General features: G+C 34.8%; 2 protein-coding genes and 1 long non-coding RNA gene across 6 annotated transcripts; 2 read left to right on the top strand and 1 right to left on the bottom strand.

The window, feature by feature from the left end:
• Nucleotides 1–400: 400 nt before the first annotated feature.
• Nucleotides 401–10,687, bottom strand: TSK (tetratricopeptide repeat (TPR)-containing protein). Its single transcript, XM_078301571.1, has 20 exons — nucleotides 10,228–10,687; nucleotides 8,637–9,440; nucleotides 8,208–8,384; nucleotides 8,035–8,126; nucleotides 7,615–7,713; nucleotides 6,894–7,348; nucleotides 6,555–6,595; nucleotides 6,200–6,457; nucleotides 5,859–6,006; nucleotides 5,637–5,756; nucleotides 5,439–5,539; nucleotides 4,825–4,948; nucleotides 4,576–4,688; nucleotides 3,375–3,486; nucleotides 3,175–3,279; nucleotides 2,520–2,586; nucleotides 2,308–2,428; nucleotides 1,827–2,000; nucleotides 1,389–1,506; nucleotides 401–1,081 (listed from the first exon to the last, which is right to left on the bottom strand). The coding sequence occupies exons 1-20, from the start codon at nucleotides 10,498–10,500 to the stop codon at nucleotides 534–536; spliced, it is 4,050 nt and encodes a 1,349-aa protein (XP_078157697.1). The 5' UTR covers nucleotides 10,501–10,687; the 3' UTR covers nucleotides 401–533.
• A 7,398-nt stretch (nucleotides 10,688–18,085) lies between these two features.
• On the top strand, nucleotides 18,086–21,938 carry LOC144553418 (ethylene-responsive transcription factor 1-like). Of its 4 annotated transcripts, none has more exons than XM_078301568.1 (3): nucleotides 18,086–18,498; nucleotides 20,639–21,298; nucleotides 21,718–21,938. In XM_078301568.1, exons 1-2 carry the CDS (start codon nucleotides 18,204–18,206, stop codon nucleotides 21,250–21,252), a joined length of 909 nt encoding a protein of 302 aa, XP_078157694.1. In that variant the 5' UTR covers nucleotides 18,086–18,203; the 3' UTR covers nucleotides 21,253–21,298; nucleotides 21,718–21,938. The 4 variants fall into 4 exon arrangements, 3 of the variants coding, with proteins under 3 accessions (XP_078157694.1, XP_078157695.1, XP_078157696.1); XR_013511367.1 differs by having other exon boundaries at nucleotides 18,092–18,498; nucleotides 20,639–21,316; nucleotides 21,740–21,938; XM_078301569.1 differs by having other exon boundaries at nucleotides 18,092–18,498; nucleotides 20,639–21,263.
• Nucleotides 21,939–22,131: 193 nt separating this feature from the next.
• LOC144553419 (uncharacterized) lies at nucleotides 22,132–22,742 on the top strand. The gene is made up of 2 exons (XR_013511368.1): nucleotides 22,132–22,252; nucleotides 22,587–22,742. It is a non-coding gene; the product is annotated as an uncharacterized LOC144553419 (long non-coding RNA).
• Nucleotides 22,743–23,894: the final 1,152 nt, after the last annotated feature.

The raw sequence follows: 23,894 nt of genomic DNA, 5'->3' as shown, positions 1-23,894 counted from the left end.
GTAAAATTAGGAAGGGAAAATGGGCGGGACTACTCAGGTTTTACTTCTTTATTTTTACAAAATTCTTTTATAGGTTCTGAGTAATTGTAATTGGGAGGGAGTATCATATACGTTGTAATTTTCCTACGGGCTTGATGTAAGAAAAAAAAAATTAATTTCCTGTTCACCGTGTTGTCTTACAAGGATTAAATGAGCCCATATCCTGGTTCTTAATAATCCCAGCCTAACGATTATAATTCGGATCTGTGATGCATGAGGAATCTTTGAGATCCATGTCTAATTAAAATAAACGGTCCAGATCTCATTCTACTAGGTCAGGTACCTGACTGGATAAGAATTCAAGGATACAAGACTTCCCTCCCTCATTGCAGATATAGTAGAATATCATTATATTAGTAGTATTATAACCCATTTATTTACCGGTCCAGAACAATTATACCAGTAATTACAAATGCAGGCACTTTAATGGAGAATCTCAAATCTAGCTAACCCATAAAACTAGTTTTTCAACTTACGAAACCTCCATGTTTTTCTTACTCTTTTCTACAACATGTTTTTACACCACAGCACATAACCCCATCAACATAAAAATGAATACAATCCTTGGCAATATGCTTGCGGGTCAAGATGTCACCTCTCGAACCCGAACCCAAACCCCATGCAGAGTACAACAACTCGACTGCATTATTTTCAAACCCGTTTCGGCTCAGATCAATCATCTTCAACTGTTTGGCGCACACTATAGCGTCACAAAGTTCTTGTACTACCTGAGAGCTCGCATGTGGTCCCTCATGGAATGAGCTGGCACAGCTCGCATCAGACTTGGATAAATTATTATTATTTTTGTTGGTATTACCGTTGCTAGTATTGATTCCAGGTTCATCATCTTCACTATCAGCAACTTCCAAATTGTCAAACTTGGTGCTGGTTATGCAATTAGTTGTTTCTTCTCGGTTAGAGCTGGGTTTATGGTTTTCATTTGTAGGTGATAAACAATGAAGCCTGGGAGTGCGTGGTAAGGCTTTTTTCAAGGCAGTGCTTGTATTTTCCGCCACGTGTAGCTCCTCCAAAGAGTAATTGTCTAAAAGTTGAATGAAAAAAGTGTTAGATAGAGTAATTTTCTAAGTTGATGTTCATTAAATTGCCACACACAAGTATTTGGAGTATAAAATTATTTAAGAATAATTAAAACCCTCATAATACAAACAAAATCATTAATGTGTGAGATGACCTTTTGCCAAATTATTTGTAGAATACCAAAAAGCCACAAAGAATCTCCAAAGATTCAGAAGAACATGCAAAGTAATAATAGTATTTATGACCTAGAAAAAAATTTACTTGGTGAAATTACCAAACTCACACATTACCCCTGGAAAGAGTTTACTGACCTGACAAAGACTGAACTAATGATACAATACCAGATAACCCGAGGTTGCACCGGTTTAAAATCAGTGTTCTCAAACTACTCAGTGAATTCACCAGTAGTGACATCATCCCTTCTGATCCCTGGCTTTTAGCATCGGCAAACAATTAATATTCATACAACAGCAAAATAAATTGTTCGATTCTAAGATCTGTGACCAATGAAGAATCAATTAATTGCCCTGAAATACTGAAGTGGACCAAGTAGTTCACAATTTTTTTTAGCAGGAAATGCAGCAATAGTCATCAAAAGAAAGTCGGGCATAATACAAAGAATAAAAAATACTGAATAAAGATCGACACGTGCTGCATTTACTTACATCTGATAATAAATCACAAGACTGCAACCTTTTTCTTTTTCATAACTATATGAACTAAATTCTCAAAGAATTCTGAAAACTAACCTCTTGACCTAAGATATTCCCAGAGAGGTCCAAATGAACAATGCCGTTTAGTGCTGAGAAATCACGGCATACTTTTGCAAAAGCTTGAGAGTTCAGGCAACAACTGGACATATCCAGTTTCAGCAGCTCCTGAGACCCACTCGATAGTGCATCTATCAACATTATAGCTCCATCCTACCCTAGTTGATATATACACATGTTACAATAAACCCCGGTATGTCACCATTGGGTCCAGTACAGGTACAGCACCTCTATATACCAGTCAGTAGAGACCAAGTAACCAGTTTCTTTTGCTCACATGTGCTTTGCCAGGATTTTACAGCTGAGCTAGGGTCAAATGGTACTCTAGCATGAAATCATGGAACAAAACTTTTTCCGATTTTTACAATACACGGCAAAATTAGAGTCTGCAGAAAAAAACTAGCTTTTATCAAAAACATAAACCAAACAAGGGATAAAGAAAAGGTAAAAGAAAGCTTACAGTTCCAATTGAAGTAGCCCCTAGAAACAAGCCAGAAAGACTTGTTGTGTTGGCAAGTTTGCATAATTGGTCAAGTATGAGTTTGTTGAGTCTAATACCAGTAAGGCTTAGTTCTGAAAACCTGCAGTAATAATCGGAAATTTCATACAAAATCAACTTAAAAGCGTGCTAGCACACCACAAAATTATAACAAATAAATTTACTGTGCTGACCTTTTCAAGGATGCAACTTTGGAGAGTAGATTGATCATGGCATTCCCAGATATCGGGCTATTTTTCCCTGCCAATGAATAAAATTTATAGGTGAAATATATATAGTAAGGAACTTCGAGAAAATATCACAGCTCAACAGTGTTTGAAAATGGTTTGTGACATGCACAAAAGAAGCAGGGACAAGGTCCATAACTAAATGACCAGTACCTGGGTGTGCAAAAATATTACAAATGATCTCATTGCCATTATTCTAATTTCAACATTTTAAACCATTTAGACCCCAGATGGGGGACAATTATACGCATGTTCTCCTCAATCAAGTTCCCGTCCTAGTTCTTCGCCTCTTACAATTTGTCTAATTACATTGCACTAGTAGTGCCACACTAATCACTTATTAATCAGAGTATATATTACAATGAACAGTGGCTTATGCAAAGATAATGGAAGAGCCAAAGAGGCAGCATTGTTCTGGAAACAATTCTAAAGACAAAACATTCCGTGAGATTGCTCCTTACGATTTAAAATGGGTGCCTTTTGCAAATACCAAGATTCATAGATGTTTCTGAAAACGAGAAAGAAAAACATGCAACTAAACCTAAGAGAGAAAAAAAAGGTTAGAAAAATCCAACAGCCCTTGTTTTAGTTGGAACAGTACCTATGGAGAGATGTGCAAGGACAGATTCTTCATGCAGTGCATCAGCAACCTTCTGAATTGTTCTTGATGTGATATAACACTGTTCTATGTTCAAGCTATAAAGTGCTGGAACAACATTAGAGGTATATCAGCAGTGAAGTTGGGATTATTCATAAGAGAATATGCAAGAGAGAAAAAGAGAAAGGAAAAAAAAAAGATACCTTTACAATTCTGCAGGATGGTGAAAAGGTAAGAACTGCATGCATCTGTAAGGCGGTTTTGAGAGAGGTTAAGTACTTCCAGTCGTTCATACAACACAGGACACTCACATATCTGCATATTGGTACTTAGTCATCAGGGGTAGATCTTAATGCAACCAAAAGGGTGCTTAGCCACCCCTATGGTTTTAAAAAATTTAATTATAAATATTATAAAGCAACTTTTTTTTTTCTAAGTTTTTATTTTTTTTCTTTTTAAGTTTTTATATAGTTAAGCCCCCCCCCCCCCCCCCCCTCCCTCATGAAATATCAAATGTGTGCTTGTAGCCTAGTGGTTAGAATTCCACATTGTTGTTGACTGGTTGTGGCAACTTTGGTTCAAATCTCACCTACCACACGTTAAACATTTTACATTTCAGCACCACCAATATAAATTTTCTAGTCAGCCCCCCCGCGCGCGTTAGTCAAGGGGTCAAAACATATTTATCCCAAAACCTACGTATCACCGTATCAGTATCCTATTGGATACAATACCCATGATTATATATGTGCCACATGGTCCACCATACTTGGAAGCTTAAATAGGAATTCAAGAGAAAAACATTTTAAGTCGTTTGTAAATTGCAAAAGGACTCCAGATTATTCAGTATTCAAAAACAAAGCAATGGAAAAGGTAAATAAAAATGATTCACCATCAAGTGGTCGATAGAATAAAGAAGAATAGGATCAATTCACCCCAATGTTTTTCACTTTTTTAAAAAACCCTAAACTCAATCTATCACAGTTAACTAGCTTCAGTCTTATTTGGTCTCTTGATCAAGTAGAAAATGAGCTCCAAAAATCACACAATCTTACATGTACACAAAAATGATCGAAACTTGGATTTGACATTTGGATTCCATTTGAAATATAAATCCGAAATAGAAGTTGAAGCATTTGTGGGACAAAAAATAATTTTAATTTATTATTTTGTTAATCATTGACAAAGTTGCATCACAAAGTCTTTGCACAGAATATAGTTTACAAGAAACAATTATCTTGTTCCTAACCGTCTTGGTCAAGTATGATCTAACATTGGTAAAGTCTAACTAAGCAAGAACGATGCTTTGAATTTTTTCAACACCAAAAGGTTTATTTTGCAAATATCAAAAACTTTCTTTTATAAATAATTCTTCAAGATACAACTGGGGAAAAGTTCAAACACCTGAAATAAAGCTGTGGGCCCAAATCGGTTACAATGCATGTCCAGAGTCAAACCACCATACTTCTGACTGGAGGAAATGAATATCTGCTTCAGCTTCTCTATTGTATCATTTCCTGGAAAAAAAAATTAAAATCACACTTACAATTTACTATTATAGAAAAAATCAACAGAAATTAAATTTGTCAAAACAATTACCTAGTAAATTGTAAGAAATAAACCAAGTAAATATAGCTAAAGCAATCAACTTACCTAATAAATTGTGAGAAATATCTAAAACTGCAATTGTTTTATGAGCCTTCAATGCATTCACAAAAGGCACGGCAGAGAGGTCCTGTAAACAGCAATCAGATACTACAATCTCGTCTTCTGACACCTGTCAAATGCAGAGTTGGCTTTCTCAGCTTTATTGGTTAAGCACCACTAGTATTTACATTACAATTATTTTTCTGAATATTAAATTACACATTGTCCAATATCTTTTCCCGTTTAGTCCCTAAAGTTTCAATAGTTGCCACCTTGGTCCTTTAGTACATCATTGTCAGCCCTGCCCATTCTTTTAGTAGGATGATCATCAATTTCACAGTTAGCACTTATAGTGAATAAGTCATTTAGTCAAAAAAAACAAACAAACTGACTCATGACCAAATGACTTGTTGTGCAAAAATGCTAATTAAGAATTCCATCACTTGTTGACCAAAATGATGATGATGAGAACCACATTTACACAAGTCGGTATGTCCAGAGACTGAAACAGGAGCTTGGGGAACTTATAAATTACACTAACTATCTACTGTATTACAAACAAACTATAAAATTACGCTAACTATCCACTTGTAAAGTATTTCAGAATACAAAAATCATGCCTCCAGATTGTACAGCTTCTTCAGCAGCTTCACATTAGGAGCCTCTGATAGCTTTGTGCAAGAATCAACATACAATTTCATCAGCCGCTTTGGCACCCATCCTAACAATTATGAGAAATTACATAACTGGTGAAATACAACTATTAAATCCTCAGATACGAGCATGAAAATCGAGCAAAACAATTAAAGAAACATTACCAGTGATAAATAGTTCGATACACTTCTGCTCAGATATGATAGATTTCACATCTTCAATGGATTGGCAGGGCTCTAGCTCCGTCCCACAACAGTTAAACTGCCCAATAATAGGAAGCAAACCTAAGAACATGTAAAAAATCACAATTAATCATCAGACGCAATAGAGTACAATGACAACAACAAGGTGCATTTCCTGTGGTAAATAGTCCATCTTAAAAATACCTTTGACCCTCCTGTCATCAGATAGTTGAAGAAAGTATACACACGCCACCTCAGCTTTTAGATCCTCAATGCAAAGACTCCCATTTTGCATGCTAGAACTCATGTCAACATAAATCATCCCATCCGCAATCTTGAAAGCCAAGAATTCCTACATCAGTTAAAATTAAAAGGTTAGTGCCACCTATAGATTAATCTTCCTTCCACCAAATGACAAGCTGCCACAATCAGTCTACTTACACATTTAAAAATATAAAGAATAAAAAAAATGAGGCAGAATAACAAGTGAAGTCTCCATATATATAAAAATTCAATTTCTTTCAGTTTTAGTGTCAGAAACTTACAGAGTGTCCCTGAGCAGGTGGAACAAAGCCTGAAGAGTTTTCCCTTTGAGGAAAGCTACTGGAAATTTGGGTTCTGTCAGCCTTGGAACCACTTGCTATGGATTTTGAGGCAGATGCAGATGCTCCACCTGACACCCTGAATTCTGTGTCGTCTTCTCTGGTGAAAACAGGGCTTTTGAAAGAGCAGATGCTTTCTTCACCAGGGCAAGGCATGCTAGCACTGCTTATCGCATCTTTTGGTTGAGAGACATGATTCATCTGAAAGGAAAGATGACAAGTACAGTTCAAGTTGGGGGAATTTATGGTATCGATAAATGGTTGGAGCGCGTGAATGTTAATTGGAACTGTAACATACCTGCTCTTTGTCAGTGCAATTTGGTATGTCTGTCCCGTTCACTGAAAATTAAAGAGAACTGCTTTATAATCATTATAAAGAAAAATGATAAAAACTCAGGCATTACCAACTCTGATTAGATATGAATGCATATGCAGAACAATTGATTCCGGGCTTGAGGTAGAATTATTTAGCAGATAGGATCCAGTATAGTGTTACGATGTAGGGAAGGATTTAATTAAATTACAGACATTTGGTACCAATATAGACTCTGCATAATTGTAATTTGATTACATTTCCATTTGGATAACTGACCTATTTATATATTGGTACTGATCTAATGTAAGAAGCATAACCAACCTCCTTCAGAGGTAGCCACATCTTCAACTGAGCACGTAACATCCCTTCTAACACAATCCATCTTATAATGAGATTCATCATCAGATTCATCATCAGATATCACCACACGAACCCGCTTTCGGCCAATTTCATTTTCAGTGCAGGTTCTAAGTAAAGCAGGTTCTGTGGGTCCTTCTGTCAAAGAGACCTTGCGCTTCCTACTCTTGCCTCTCCTTTGAACAAGCGAAGAAAGAGGAACATCGACAACAATATCTTCTGTACCAAGTCTGCCTATGTTCAGCTCATCTTTATTTGTGGGGGATGATATACAGGGACCAAGAGTCCCACTGGATGATGCCCCGTCAGACTCGTCACCATCGGTAGAAGTTTCTGAGCAGCGATCCTTGTTGGTGTCTTGTAATATGTTTCCAGCATTTACTGTTTGCTTCAGGTTTTTTATTTCGAGTTGCAACTTCCTGCAATACAAAAAAAGAGGAAATATTTTACATGAGACTATTATCTTTTTGTTTAGGTGTACCATTGAGATTTCAAGAAGTGAAGGTATAATGAAGGTATATACAGTGAGGTACCATTACAGGGGGGATACCGTAGTCCTTAAATCATGAGTAAAATAAAGGCACTCAAAACTGTTCAAGGAACTATTTGGATGGAAGGAAACCAAAATAAAAGGCTAATGTATAATCCAAGCAATAGAAAACTTCGCTCGGGTAGACAATCTTACTCTGCTTCTTTGGCATTGTCAAATCTGATCATGTGGCTATAGTGCATGTTTTCTAGTGCAGAGAGCTGCACTGACGGTAGGTTACCTTTAGCTGCCATTCTGTAATATATTAAAACCACAGTTAGACATCTTACTGCCAGAAGTAGATTATTACCACAGGCTTAGTGCAGTGGCAAGAGCCCTCGTCTCTCTATAGAGAAACGCAGGTTCAATTCTCGAGAATAGCATCTAAAAGACGCTGAGGTGTACCGGGGCCCTTTTATAAAAAAAAAAAAAGGTACTTAAATGTGGCATAAATTCTGGTTGCTCTGCAAAAACATCTTAGGATAATGCCTATATTAGAATATGCACATGTACATGCACAATTAACATACAAATTATAAGAAAAATACTAACACGAGTTTAGCTCAGCAATTTTACCTGTAGCCCTCTTCAAAGGCTTGCAATGCCCCAGCCCAGTCCCCAGAACTGTCTAGAACCTCTCCTATGTTTATTTTTGCCAATGCTTGTCCCTGGAAGAGTTCAACATTCATTGTTTATTTAAATATTATTTTTTTTATTTGATAATGTGAATCCCATTGTTGGAGTCGTACCTCGAAATTTCCAATGGATCTGTAAATGTTCCAACTTTTCATATACCATTTTCGAGCTTTGGCAAAATTTCTGAGCTTCTGATAAGACTCTCCAAGGCATAAGTAGGAATCACCCAGCTTCTCCTTGTCACAAACCAACTCTGTCACTTTCTTCTTCTTTTTAGCAAAATCTCTATGCTGAATCACATAAAGAGATATCTCATTTGGAGAAAATAAATTGCTTGGACTAATACACTAGTTAAAGAAGCACAGCTAAATATTGGTCTGACATGGTATTGCCCTAATTGAACAAATAATAAATGGAAAATAACACCAGCTTGTTGTTACTTTTGTGGCTTTATTCGGCAACTACACTACAGAGGTAAATTTACACTTCAAAGTGAAACAATCAACAATTAATCCTCCAAACAATTCAAGTAGTATTATTACCTTAACCCAAGCACTAATCATGAAGGACTTATCAATCAGACCATCAAGGCAAGCAAGCTCCTCAAGCAACCACTTCCTCTCGCTTGATGCGCCCTTTGCATCAGCTACAGCCCTCTCCAGTTTCTTCAACCTCTGCTCATCTCTCTTTAAATCCTCCAAAGCCACTGTCGCCTTTTTAACTGTCTCGATATTTTCATCTATCTGCCTAATCAATGCATCCTCGTCCTCTAAAGATCTCACTATCTTATACGCCTTTTGATAACAAAGATCTGCATCAGCGTACTTTTGCACCTGGTAATGCAACACTCCCAAGTTAATATACCCCTTTGCTTCCCCTTGTAAGTGGCCTATGTTGTGACAAATAACAATGTCTCTCTCTATATGCTCCTTTGCCTTGGACCAATTACGGAGTGTAGTATATAGACTACCGAGATTATGGTTCAGCCGGCTTCTTGCATCGTCATTCTGATTAACCTCCTCTTCATCACATATTCTCAGCCCGCGAAGGAGAAATTTCTCAGCCTCTTCAAGGTTATCAAGGTCCATCTCGAGCATGCCCATGTTGTTGTAGGAGTCAATCAATTCTTTCAGAAAGAAAGAGAATTTAGCACAAGGAGGGGGATTCTGTTTTAGGGCTTTGGCGAGTTTCATGGCCAACTTGAAGTACTTTTTTGCATTTTGGATTGCATAGTGGTCACTCTCAGAGTGAGTAAACATCTCATGATACGTCCTGCCCAGCTGTGTGCTAGCTCGCTGTTGCTCAATCAGGTCGTCCGAATCTTTCGCCAGTTGGAGATGCTTTTTCTATTGTGTGATAGGAGTTAGTAGGCTGATTAATGTATAGCAACTGGTTGAAAGCAATGTGTGAAAACAATTGGATTCCAGTACAAAGGAGGATCAGTTAATTAGGTTTATTTGGGGCTTTCTAGTTAAATCTGGGAATAGAAGATCTTAACTTGTTTTCCGCAGAATATTGAATTAGAATGGGGAAGCAATGACAATCAAGTCAAATGCCAAACCAGGTCGTAGTGGAAAAATAAGTAACAGTGCAGATTAATACAGGCCGAGTTGGTACTATACGGTTGGTGTTTCGTTGAGGCCTAAAGTTAAAAAGGCCCAAGTTAGTTACTCCTACTTAAGCTGGCCTAGATTATTCATTTTTGGTTCAGACCTAAAGTTGATTCATGACATAAACCAGCACATGCCATGGATTTCACATGTCACAGGATGGAATAAAGGTTAAACCACCTAGATAATTTGGAGGCCTAAAATAAAATTAGACTTAAGCCCTGTTAGGCTGGCCTATCTAATTCACATTTTGGCAGCTTAACTGAGGCTTAAACCTCTTATTCATTGTTTACCGAACACGGAGTAAGGACTAAGGAATAAGGATACACACAAGCACTGTACTTAATAGGCTTAGTACCTTTTTAGGTCCAAACTGAGCCTTAATCCAGCACAAAAACCTCAATTAAAGGTAATGCAAGTAAATGGAAAGAAACACATTTCAAGGAACCAGTATGGTATGCACGAGGCTGGTTCTGGAGTAAAATCTATCAAAAAAGAAATGGAAAAAAAAACAAGAAAATACCTGGAATATAAGAGCCTCCTTGAACTGATCAAGCCGCAAGTAAACCTCCCCGAGGGACTGACAAGTAGGTAGCAACTGCTTTTGTGGAAGATGCTTGATCGACACCTCATAGTCAACACGTAACCACCTCAGCGCCTCCACGTACTCGCCACTCCGCTTTAGTATGTCTCCAATCACATTCGCCCATCTAGCCTCCTCTTCGTGGTTTCCCTCTCTCTCTGCATCTCTGTACCCCCTCTTAGCGGCCTTCAGTTCCTCCTCCTCTCTTCCCATTGGATCTAGCAGTAATCGGGTTTAGCTCGTAGTCAAACTCCAGAGCATCGGAGATTCAGGTTAGGGTTTCGATTGAGATTGGGTTTGTAGGGGTCTAGTGGAAAAGAGCGAAAACGAGGCAACTTCCCGCCATTTTTCCTCTCGTTTTTCTTTTTCTTTTGCTTGAACTGGGACAAATGATAGTGGCAAAACAATAGAAAGGTTTTGGGCTATCGATTTTATTTAGGAGATGGGCCTATTTTATGCTCTTGGGCTTGCTGGAATCCTATCACCTAAACGTTAGCCTGTATTTGAAGTTAAATTTTTTAGGTCCCTTTTTCTTTTAAACTACGGCACCGGATTTCCGATTTACTTGAAAAATTGGACATAAGAATAAAGGGATGCCCAAGCGGCAGTGAGATAAGAAAAGCGATCTGAGCTAATTGGAAAAGAGAAAAAAAAGTTTTGTTTCTATCTTTTAAGATCAAACTTAAGTAATGGATCAGTTGTGGTTGTCTTCTCTTCTTCGGTGATTGAAGAGCGAGTGGTCTTCCGTCTGTGTACAGTATGTATACCTTCAGTTTTTAGTTTGAATGTTTGTGTTGTTTTGTACTACTTTGTGCATCTTCCTCTGCCTTTCTTTTTCTCTTTCTGTTTAGAGATGATTATCCTGAGCTTGTTGATTTGATTCAGTGCCTTCTTAGCTGATTAATTCAGTTCCTAGTCTGGTTTGGATTCAGCGCCTTCTCAGTTGTGATATGCGTACAGAGGATGCCATCACTAGGCTCCTATAACCCCAATCAAGCAAGAATGATCAAATTTGCATCCACATAATGCACGTACCTCTATGTGTTTTTAGTTTTGTCTAGTTGTATGTTTTCACAGACACTCGTTGTCTAACCTTATGTAATAACTACTTTGTAACAATGTAATTGCCTACAGATTTTCAACCCAAAAAAAGATTTACTCGCCATATCCATAAAATAAAATAAAAAAATAGTTTTTCTATTAAATTTGAAATTATTTATTTCTCCATTAAAAATAAACCTTTTCATTTTCTCTTTCTTTAATCTAATTTAAATTTTTATTTAAACTTGTTATATAACGTATATTTCCTGATTATCTTCTGCCTAGTCTTACTGTACCTTTATACATTTTCATTGCCATTCTCTATTCATTTATGTCTTATTTGTACGAGAATAATTAATGAATCATTTTGCTCTTTATGCTCCTTTATTTATGACATCACGAAACATTTTTTTCCTTTAATCTAACTATTTATGATTTCATTTAAGATAATATATTAAAATAAGCTCACCTAAAAGTATACGATTGGATTAATAAGGGAGAAACGAAAAAGGTGGTTTGTTTTAGAGGATAAATAAGCAATTTTTAAATCTTGATGGAGAAATTAAATATTTAGAAGTTTTTATGATCACAACAATAATTAGTCCAATTTAAAATCCGACTTGAACACTGCAATGCTGCGTGGGCAAAAAATGCACCGTGAATATCTGCAACCAAAAAAATTTTAATTAGCATCTCAAATGATTATCACACTTTAAGTCATATTTCAAAATCTACCGCCCACGTTGATTCAGTTGGCATACCAAATTGGATTGGTGCACAGACTGGAGATGCGCACAACGTTATTTTTTTGTTTTGTAATAAATTCAGTACAGATGAATCATATAAATGAATTGTGAACCTCGGTAATGGTGCACATCATATCTGCCAAATAAATGATATATAATTCGGTGCGAGCACATGCACCTCGGTAATCAGAATAAAAGAAAAAACCCCTATCGTGCATACTTTTCAAGAAATAAATGAATTGTATATGAATTTATTGCAAAAAAAAAAAAAAAACTTAGTGAGCATACCCAGTTAGCGGACCAAATTGGTGCGCATCCTTATTTGCGTACCATTTTAATTTGATGTGCCGATTAAATATGCACGAGTGGTATGATTTTAAATATGACTGATTGGGTGATAATCATTTAATTCTGATTTTATGAGATACTAACTAAAAAAATTTCAGTATCTACACCCATCTCATGAGTTAATCCACTTTGACCGTCTAATTTTAAACAGAGCCAATTCGATCACAGCTTTCAGAAGTTCTTTAATATTAGTGTGGATCTAGTTTATACAAATTTTAAATTAAATCGGAGTCTAGATGCATTAATTAAAAGATTCTTTTTTGAGTTAATGCAGAGGATACGAATTCCCATCTCATCGTATTTACAGGACATGAACATTGTATCGAGATTATTCTGCTAACTGCCAAGTGGTAACGCACTGAGTTGAATAAGCACAGGCGGATTTACTGTAGCATAGGGATGGGCCGTCTTCTTTGGACTTTGGATTTTGAATTTTATTGGTGATCGGTATCAAGAATTTTAGTGGTGATCTATTGGTACCAATCGATTTTTTTTTTCCTGTAAATTTTTTGCCCTCCTCTGAATGTTTGATTTGTAATTCGGGTTAAATTTAGTGTTAAATCAAAATGAATTTCTTGAATTATAATTGGGAGATGAGCTACACTATTCCATGGAGTAAAACACGTTGTACTCCATCCCGTATTTTCATTTTGAAAGTCCAAACGACTGATCCGAACCGTTAGATGTGATCTCCATATTGAAATGTGCTTGGAGACCAAATTTTACATTTTTTGGAATTTTTTTACTATTTATTAAGCAATTTTGAAAATTGTTGTTTTGCTATAAACAGTAAAAATTTCTGGACCATCGGATGAGCGATTTCCAAAATTGTTTAATAAATAGTAAAAAAGTTCAAAAAATTGTAAAATTTGGTCTCCAAGCACATTTCAATATGGAGATCATGTTGAGCGGTTCGGATCAGTCATTTGAATTTTCAAAATAAAAATATAGTGTCATGGAGCATCAATGTGTTTTACTAGTAGCGTAGCTCATTTCTTATAATTGGTGATATTAATTATAAGTCAGGGTATTAAAAATATAAGTCAAAACATTATTATTTTTATAAATATCTAATTAATTAATGTGTTTAAATCTGATAAGTTATTTAAATTTAATTTGACATTGACGAAAATTCTTCCGACCTTGTGAATAAGTTAGCTCAATTCATTAATTAATTAGAGCGGCGCATTAACCGAAGGTTCTGGGGTTAACGCAGAATTTCAAATAATTAAAAAGAGAATGATCATTCTAGCCTTCTAGGATTCGCGTAATCTAGTCTTGTATCTTCTATCATTGCCGCACAGTGTCATGTGTCAGAGCAGTTCAGAGTAGGTCCGATGCCCATCCGATTGTATCAAGATTCATGCGCTCAGTATTAAATTCCGTGCATATATGTATCAATTTCCGTGCGCACAAATCTTTATGCTAATTATACGGTGTTAGAGCTAATTAAATCTAAAAATGGTCCAATGCCCGTCGGACCTACTCCTATCTCGTGTCAGAGACCTATTGGGTAAGGTCACCGCCTGTCAGGAACTCGGTCGTTGGTATAGAATATAGATAATTCATGCACATGGGCACATGGCGTCTGAATCCTTCTCACAAATTTATGTATTCTGTCGCCTTCACTTGTAATTTTGTAAACAATTCCTCGGTGCACCTGAGGATCAGAGAAAGGGCGTGGGTTAGAAGGTTGACCCACCGTGGTTACCACTTACCAGATATATTCTTATATTCTGAACAGGTTTCGATAAAATATTGACTCATCTTAAAGTATCTTAGGTCAGGTCATGTTAATGGGAATTAAATTACTTATTTTATTTTCCTTTTCATATTTCATATTTTATTTATTCATTAGTTTAAGTTATGGATTAGATAGAAGTGCGATGTTGAAAAATAAATTTATGCTTGTAATAATGAGTTCGGCTAGTATAACATCAGTGTCATATGACACTAATTTTAAAATTAATTAAATAGACTTCAAATGACTAATTCAAATCGTTCAAGCTGATTTACTTTATGAGTGATGCATTTACATACATTTTTTTTTTAATATTTTTGAGTTATTTTAGTATCAAATCAAGCGCTAAGAATGTTTGAAAAATGAATGTATTAAAATTAACTTAAAAACTAACACATTTGACCGCTTGACTTTTATACTAAATAAATTCAAAAAATTATAAATTTTGATGTAAACGCATAACTAGTGAAGTAGGTTGGTTTGAACGGTTTGGATTCACCATTTGAAGTCGATTCAATAGATTTTGGAGTTGATGTTATATAGACTGAAATAACACTAATGTTATACTAGCCATACTCTGTAATAATGGATTCTATTTAGAAAGATGAAATAACTTGAGTTATTTCATATTAACTCATCTTTTACTTCATGTTACTTCTTTTATTTTTATTTTCTTGTTGAGCTCTTTAAACGTAGAGTAAGGAATTTACTTTACTTTTTACTTCACAATTAAATATAGCCTTAGTTTGTATTGCGGGGAAAACTCACTTGTTTTCTCCATAGATTATTTGATTTTTAAAAAATGCTATATTATGAAATTCATGTTTCGAAAGTCCTTGAAATTTAGTGTCTTAATCGCACATTTTCTTCTTCTTTATTCTCGTCCAGCAAGCGAATTTGATAATTTCTCACTTTGAGGGTTGTTCGGCAACATCTCTTAATATGCAGTGCAATTAAGTCTTAAGGAGGTTGAGGTTTAAGAAACCGATGTTCGGTTGTCTTAATTCGTGAGTAATAGCTAAGGAAGCTAAAATAATTGGTAGATATGCCTTAAGACCTGGGCAATGATTAAGATACAGACAAAAAGAGACTAAAATACGTCATCTTAATCTAAGGAACTGGTATTCAGTATGATTAAACGGCTAACAAAGTTGAAGGAGACTTAAAAGAGGCCTTGCCAAAAAACACCTTGGGAACTTACCAATTAGTTGTATGTATTTTCTTCTTTCAAATAATTTTAATTATCTCTAATTAATAGTTTTCGAACTTTTAAGAAGTTAAATAAAAATATTTTAGAAATATTAATTAAGTTTAGAGAGAGAAAAATATAATAATACCAATTTATTTTTAAATCACACATTAATTATAAATTAACTAGAGTTATTATATCAATTTAATTTTCTTGATATATATGAAAAAATTTAAAAGTTATTAGGATATATAAAATATATCAAAGTTGATACATAAATAAAAAAATTGTTCGCACATGAAAGGTCTCTTTTCCGGCCATTTTTTTTAATACCCCAAAAAAAAGAAAAATATTAAAAATAAACTCTGTTTTGGATTTTTTTCATATATGCCCTGACCGCCTGGAAACGGGGCGGGCCAAAATTTTAGCAAACCGCCCATTGTATGGGCGCTTCATGCCATTACCAAACCGCCCATATAATGGGCGGTCCACTTTTTCTTTCTTTTTTTTCTTTTTTTTTTTAAACAGAAATTTTTTTTATTTTTTGTATTGAAATATTAGAAATATTGAATATATTTCTTTAAAAATAGATGAAATACAATATAATTTAATTTATTAGAAAGACTATAACAAATAACCCGGATCAATATTTTTCAGGCCGGATTTTTCGCAGCTGTAAGAAAAATTAATATATTTCTTTATGTGTTATTGGACAAAAATAAAAATGCTTAGATTCCGAGTAATTGATCCCGGTTCAAAAGTTACTTCTATGTAATCTAGAAAATATTATAATCCTTCTAGGATATTTAATTTATAAAAAGTTGTATCTATTTTTGAAAAAAAATAAAAACTTTAAGTTATTTAATAATTGTTATTCAAAAAGAATTCTCAAAATAGATACAACTTTTTATAAATTAAATGTACTAGAAGGATTATAATATTTTTTAGATTACATAGAAGTGACTTTTGAACCGGGATCAATAACTCGGAATCTAAGCATTTTTATTTTTGTCCAATAACACATAAAGAAATATATTAATTTTTCTTACAGCCGCGAAAAATCCGGCCTGAAAAATATTGATCCGGGTTATTTGTTGCAGTCTTTCTAATAAATCAAATTATATTGTATTTCATCTATTTTTAAAGAAATATATTCAACATTTATAATATTTCAATACCAAAAATAAAAAAATAAAGAAATTTCTGTTTAAAAAAAAAAAAAAAAATTAGAACCCCAAACCGCCCAAGCCTGGGGCGGTTCATTTTTTTTTTTTTGAAAGTTTTTTTTTTAAACATAAATTTTTTTATTTTTTGTATTGAAATATTAGAAATGTTGAATATTTTTTTTTAAAATAGATGAAATACAATATAATTTGATTTATTAGAAAGACTGCAACAAATAACCCGGATCAATATTTTTCAGGCCGGATTTTTCGCGGCTGTAAGAAAAATTAATATATTTCTTTATGTTTTATTGGACAAAAATAAAAATGCTTAGATTCCGAGTTATTGATCCCGGTTCAAAAGTCACTTCTATGTAATCTAAAAAATATTATAATCCTTCTAGTACATTTAATTTATAAAAAGTTGTATCTATTTTGAGAATTCTTTTTGAATAACAATTATTAAATAACTTAAAGTTTTTATTTTTTTTCAAAAATAGATACAACTTTTTATAAATTAAATGTCCTAGAAGGATTATAATATTTTCTAGAATACATAGAAGTAACTTTTGAACCGGGATCAATTACTCGGAATCTAAGCATTTTTATTTTTGTCCAATAACACATAAAGAAATATATTAATTTTTCTTACAGCCGCGAAAAATCCGGCCTGAAAAATATTGATCCTGGTTATTTGTTGTAGTCTTTCTAATAAATTAAATTATATTGTATTTCATCTATTTTTAAAGAAATATATTCAATATTTCTAATATTTCAATACAAAAAATAAAAAAAATAAAAAAATTTCTGTTTAAAAAAAAAAAAAACTTAAAAAAAAAAGAAAAAAAAAAAAAAAGTGGACCGCCCATTATATGGGCGGTTTGGTAATGGCATGAAGCGCCCATACAATGGGCGGTTTGCTAAAATTTCGGTTTGCTAAAATTTTGGTCCGCTCCGTTTCCAGGCGGTCAGGGCATATATAAAAAAAATCAAAAACAGAGGTTATTTTTAATATTTTTCTTTTTTTTTGGGGTATTAAAAAAAATGGCCGTCTCTTTTCTCGCTTGGAATCATATTTGACAATCTTTTATTAAATCCTTTCTTTCTTTCTTTGTTTTTTTCCAATTGAAAGTAAATCTTTCCTTACCTTCCGGATCGGTCTTCGGTCAAACCAGATACGCGCTGCAAATCCAAGGGTAAATATTTTAACAGAGTAATTTTGGTTTCATGCAGCGCACAAACATGTGCAGCCCTGTTTCGATTCTATAATCAGTGCGCTGGATGGAGCCAAATCTACTCTGTTAATATCTTTACCCCAAATCCAATCCATCACCAATCTTTCTTCTAGAAGACCCTTCACGGTCTGGCGGGAGAAAAAATACAAACCCGGTTTTTTATGATTCCTTCCTAACCACCCTGTCATTTTTATGTAATTTTACATGTAGTGAGTTTACTTCTATTGCATGATATTGACTCGTTTCATTTTAAGCTTCAGAATTAGTAGATCATACATGTAAGCTTCTCACTTCTTTGTCCTATCTGCCGAACTGCCAGCTTCACTTGCACTTCTCCCATTCTTTACTTTCCCTTCATTACCAGTTCCATTATCTTTTAATAAAAAAAACACATCAGAAAATAATTAAAGTGAGAGAGAGAGAGAGAGAGAGAGAGAGAGAGAGCAAAGCGAGATGTGCGGCGGAGCGATTCTATCGGATTACATCCCTACGGCGGGTCGATCAAGGCGGGTCACCGCTGACTACCTCTGGCCCGATCTGAAGCGTGCAAAGGCATCGAGCAAAATCCCGAAGGGGAGGATTATTTCCGACCAGATCGGGAGCTTCGAAGATTTTGAGGCCGATTTCGAAGAGTTTGAGCAGGACTCCGAGGATTTCGAGGAGTTTGACGATTTCGATGAAAACGAGTTTGAAAAGATTCTCGATGTGAAACCCTTTTCTTTCGAATCTAAGAGCACAATTTCTCAGGGTATAACAACAATTTCTTTCTTATTTGTGATCGACTTATTGTTTCATTTGCATCGCATTGTCCAGGAAACTGAAAACAGGAGTCTGGGGTTTGGTGACATGGGTATTAATAACTCTTTTCTCTTTAGCGAAATAAACCACTTCAAACAAATTTGGAACATCTGGACTATAGTTTTTGTTCTTAACTTTTTGCCAGTGTTTAGATCTGTTCAGTTTTGTATGTTTTAGTTCTGTCTATTTAAGGATAAAGGTTATTTACTTTTTAAAAGAAGTAGGCTCAACAATCATACATTCAATTTTTAGTACAAAGAAATAAAGATCCTAGGTGCGGTGTTCACTATTATTTTTACATCAAGAGACCGTAATCGATATATTTATATTAAATAAGTCAGCTGGTAAAATGGTTTTTTCATGTAGGATATAAGCTTCCTAATTATGATAAAGGGCAATAATTGTCATGATTTCATAATTTCAATAGGAAGAAAATAAAATAAGCTTGGGAGTTATACATAATTTGCTACAGTCATTGAGAAGAAGGCCTAACTCTTCTTAGCCGCTTAGGTGCTCGTCACATTTAGTCATTGAATTCTATCTATTTCATCCGCAACTTTCATTAGTTAAAGACACAATAGTCAAATCTAATGATACAGGGTAAAAGGGATTAATAAATAACTATATATGGTCATGTATCCGTTTTGAAGTAGGTAAGTACACAAGTGGCAAGTAGGGTGTTTTTCATATTTGGAAGGTTACATTTACATTTTGGCAATTAGATTTAAGGGATTCAGGTTTTAAGGAGATACTTGATATTTTGATATATCATGGGAAAAAGTATGATATTTTTGTGACATTCTCTATTCACATTTTTCAAATAAATAAAGATGCATACATGGTTTATTAAAAGATTTCACAAAATTATATCTGGATTCTTTGATTACATGTATAAAAAAAACTTCTCCTGTTTATAAAACTATAACTAAATCTACATAAATAACGATGTGAACTTCTGGTAGATTGGATCTTGGAACTCCTCCATACGTGGAGCAAATACTGTTAGCATAATTGTATTTAGGCATGGTCTCTCTCAAAAAAAAAAAATGATGCAAACTTTAAACCAGAAACGAAACCAAATTGTGATGTAAAACATAAGGAAAAACAAAAAGGGAATGGATACAATTTTCTGAATTCTTATTTTGCTTTATGCCTTCAAAACCTGATAAAAGGTCTATAACATGATTATTGTTATTTCAATTTTTTTTGTGTAATCTAATGTTTAAAACCTGAAAAAAAATGTCTAAAACATGATTATTGCTATTTGGAAAAATTTTTGCGCAATCAATGTTACTACAATCAAAGCAGGGGCGGAGCCAGACTTTCGAACTATGGAGGTCAATCATATAAAAAATTCTACGGAGAATGGGGGTCAATTTTACCCTATATTATATAGAAATCATACATAATTATCAAAAATTAAAAAAAAAAAATGGGGGTCAATTGACCCCATTCTCTATCGCCTCTGAATCAAAGAATTGCACTAGAGACGAACTATCAGGGAACAATTACCTGGCTGTCTTTTTTCAAGCAAATTAAGTGGAATTAACAAAAAAAATGACTAAAACCTATGGACTCCTGCAGATAAAGGTCCCTTCAGTTATTTCAGGTTGCTGTTTTGTTATGGTCCACTTCTCTTGATCCTGTATCTAATAATGACTTCTACATTTTTTATTGTTCTTTTGAAGTTGATCCTTCATTAAGTATTTGAAACATTTAAAAATAAATTAAAAACCCCATGTATAGGACTCACAAATCTTACATAAAAGAAACTTACTCTTTTAATCTTCGCATTCAATGTATTAATTTTCTTCATTAATTTCCATATTAAACCCACTGGTAAGAACCATAGATAAAGAAAAGTTCACACCACAAAGGATCAAGACACTCAAATTAAACTTGTTAATCATCTCAAGATTTCAGAACGCCTGGTTGGTTGACAGAATATCCTTCTTTTTTCCTTAATGTTTTATTTTCCTTTCCCCAGTGTTTCCATTCTCTATGCTGTTGAACTTTGAAATTTTCTATTCAATTAATAAATATCATTCAATAGGTATACCTTAAATATATGTAATCTTCCTTTTCAATAGAAGGATCATATACAAGCAAGGGACCTGCATCTGTGGCCAGCTCAACTGCTAGCAAGCGCAAGAGAAAGAACGAGTACCGTGGGATCCGCCAGCGCCCCTGGGGCAAGTGGGCTGCTGAAATACGGGACCCACAGAAAGGTGTGCGTGTCTGGCTTGGTACCTTCAACACTGCTGAGGAAGCTGCCCGTGCCTATGACATCGAGGCTCGGCGCATCCGTGGTAGCAAGGCCAAGGTCAACTTCCCCACTTCTTCCCCGGGCCCCGCATGCCAGAAGAGGAGGAATCGTGCAAACCCTAATCCACCAATCACAAAGAAGAAACCTGTGCTCTCATCAGATCAGGGCAGCAATTCATTCAGCTTTGATAATGAGTCAAAAACCCTAATCCCTGAAATAACCTCTGCTGTCGATGCTGGTCAGCAAGTGGGACCCGATCAGGAGCTTGACCAGGGCACATGGTTGATGGTAAACTCAAACATGAATGGGGATGGGTCAGATGATTCTATTGAGAACTTGCTGAGTGGTGATGTGGGCCAGGATGTCTTCTCTGACATGGTCAATTTCTGGAGCTTCAGTGACATGCTGGATTCATCCTTCGATGACGTGTTCTATTAGAATCATATCTGGTACTTTATTGGAATATCTTTTGTATATAAATAAGGTATACTTTCTTATGCTGGTTAACTGGTCCACACGCAAACTTTGTTGTTTTCTCTGATAATTATTTTTACCATTTAGTCCTTATCCGAGTAACATTGTAAAGAATGTTGACCACTGGTCCTGTCCATCAATTGTACTTCATCTGGGTACTGTATGGATGCTGCCAATTCATCTTGGTACCTGATTCATGCGGTATACTGGTATTATACCTGAACCTGTTTATAAATGTGGAGAATTCCCATAAAGTATAGTTGCAAAGATGACAAATGTGTGTACTAACTAAACTATTGGACTGAAAAATACAAGATTGTTGATTACTGATACCGGGCTGTTCCAATCTGGTATGTATGTGTATGTCAATTTGCACAATACATAATTTATGCCTCCCCTTTTTGTATTTGAGTAGTTTCTTTCTTGCAGGTGGTAGTTGAGTGGGAAGAAGAACGTGTAGATCCTTTGTTGATTTTTCTGAACCGGCAATCCTTCTCATGTTTCTTTATTGTATGTTTTGCATTTTATGTTTTTTGTAGTATTCTAGAGAGTCCAAAAACTTGTAGCAGTCCTGAGCGATGGCTCTTATTGCAATTAAATGAATGGTTGTTTTAGTTAATCTTTATATCAATGGATTGTAGTAATGAACATTGTTGGTTTGTGCTGCTTGTGTCACTAATGGTGTGGTCAGTTCATCAGTGACAAATTCAAGTGTGCTTTGGGATTGCTTTAAGCTGTTTTGAAGCTGTAAGAGGTTGTAATTATTGCTGCTTGTTGGTGCACCGTGCTGCCTGAGTATGGTTATTGGACCTTCGACCTACTGTGCCATAAAATAAATAGTCCATCCTGTAACGTTAGTATCCATGACCAACACTAAGCAGAGAGCAGATTCAGTGATGATGGTCTATGATTATTTCTATTAGAATTATGTAGAGCTGAAAGGTCGCATTAATGCGTGCATATGGTCGTTTTGTGGCTTAGGCTATGCTCCAGAATCAGCCTCCGTAGAGGAAGGGGAAGGGACAGAGAGGGAGAGGGTGAGGGAGGGCGTTGTTTCTCTCGCTACAGTAAATCCTACACTTCAAATTTAGGGTTACGAATTTTGTATAATTTAGGGTTACGAATTTTGTATAATTTAGGGTTACGAATTTTGTAGCTTTTCACATGAGTTTACTCTTGTTACAGTAGCACGTTCCTTTCCTTACCTCAGATTACCGTCCCCTGGAGTAGAGTTGCGATGTGGGCAGTTCATTATCTTCTCCTCTTCCCTTTCGTTTCCATTTCATTCCTTTTTGGAGCACAGCCTTGGTGACAGGTGCAATCCATTTATATTGGGATATGACTGATGCGGATTTGAAATTTTGCAGATATCGGTTTGGATATTATCTTAATGGATGTGAATCGGATACAGTTTTTAATTTGAAAGTGGATATCGATACAGATATAGATAACTACTGGAATACGGATTTAAAAAAAATATAATATCCGTTTTAGAGGTTTATATATACGTTTTGATTTGGGCTTTAAAGTATAACATACGATTTTAATACAATCTTAATTGATTTTAGATCTAATTTTTCTAGATCCATTGATGTTTATTTTTTATTAAGGAGTATGGCTAGTATAATATCAGTGTCATATCAACCCATATAACATCAACTCTAAAACCTATCGACTCGATTTTAAACGGTGAATCCAAACCGTTCAAACCGTTCTACTTCATTAGTTGTGTGTTTACATCAAAATTTATAATTTTTCGAATTTATTTAGTATTAAGTCAAGCGGTCAAATGTGTGAGTTTTTAAGTTAATTTTAATACATTGATTTTCCAACATTTTTACTACTTAATTTGATACTAAAATAACTCGAAAATATAAAAAATTTGTATGTAAACGCATCACTCATAAAGTAAATCGGTTTGAATAGTTTGGATTAGTCGTTTGAAATTTATTTAATTAATTTTAAAGTTAGTGTCATATGATACCGATGTTATACTAGCCGGACTCTTTATTAACATTTATAATTTTTTGATACATTTTGACTATCATCATAATTTTTTTTTTTTAAATCAAAACTATGTTTGTATATGTACTGTCGATATTTCAATTTTTTTTTTTTTTTTTGGAAATAAGACATAAAACCCGTTTCATATAGAAACCGAGTAACTTACATCCTACATAAGTATCTAAGTAGAAAAGATTCTAATCAAAACATACATCAATGTCCAGCAATGTAAAGGCAACTACATTAGTCTAACCAAAATATTCCAGATAGCAAGCCACACAGGGCAAACACAAAATGACACTATGTTAATAAACCTAAGGTGCTCTAACTATCAGTATCTTCATCACAGTCGAATCAATAATTTGCCCTGTAACTGTTGGATCCCATTCCTGCAAAGGGATGTCATCCATGTTGGCTGGCAACCATGCATCTCTTTCCTACTTGTCTTCTTCAACCAAAGCTCCTGTCCAGTATGTGAGTAACTAAAGATCTAACAGCTGATACAGGGGCTTGTTGAAAACATATGTTATTTCTTGAGGTCCAAATTATCCAAGCAAAAGCACTAAGAGTAATTATGAAGTATGGTTTCGTTTGTGTGGGTA

The sequence above is a fragment of the Carex rostrata genome, chromosome 4 (genome assembly GCF_964058835.1).
Source record: "Carex rostrata chromosome 4, lpCarRost1.2, whole genome shotgun sequence".
Taxonomy (NCBI): Eukaryota; Viridiplantae; Streptophyta; class Magnoliopsida; order Poales; family Cyperaceae; genus Carex; species Carex rostrata.
Note: the sequence above shows the minus strand (reverse complement) of the source record. Positions and strands in the feature narration are given on the sequence as shown.

Coding starts and splice junctions, on each gene's coding strand:
- LOC144553418 (XM_078301568.1), top strand. CDS start 18,204: ATGTGCGGCGGAGCGATTCTATCGGATTACATCCCTACGGCGGGTCGA. Junction 18,499..20,638: donor TAAGAGCACAATTTCTCAGG/GTATAACAACAA, acceptor CCTTTTCAATAG/AAGGATCATATACAAGCAAG.
- TSK (XM_078301571.1), bottom strand. CDS start 10,500: ATGGGAAGAGAGGAGGAGGAACTGAAGGCCGCTAAGAGGGGGTACAGA. Junction 8,127..8,207: donor GATCCATTGGAAATTTCGAG/GTACGACTCCAA, acceptor GAACTCTTCCAG/GGACAAGCATTGGCAAAAAT. Junction 2,001..2,307: donor GGGCTACTTCAATTGGAACT/GTAAGCTTTCTT, acceptor CAACTAGGGTAG/GATGGAGCTATAATGTTGAT.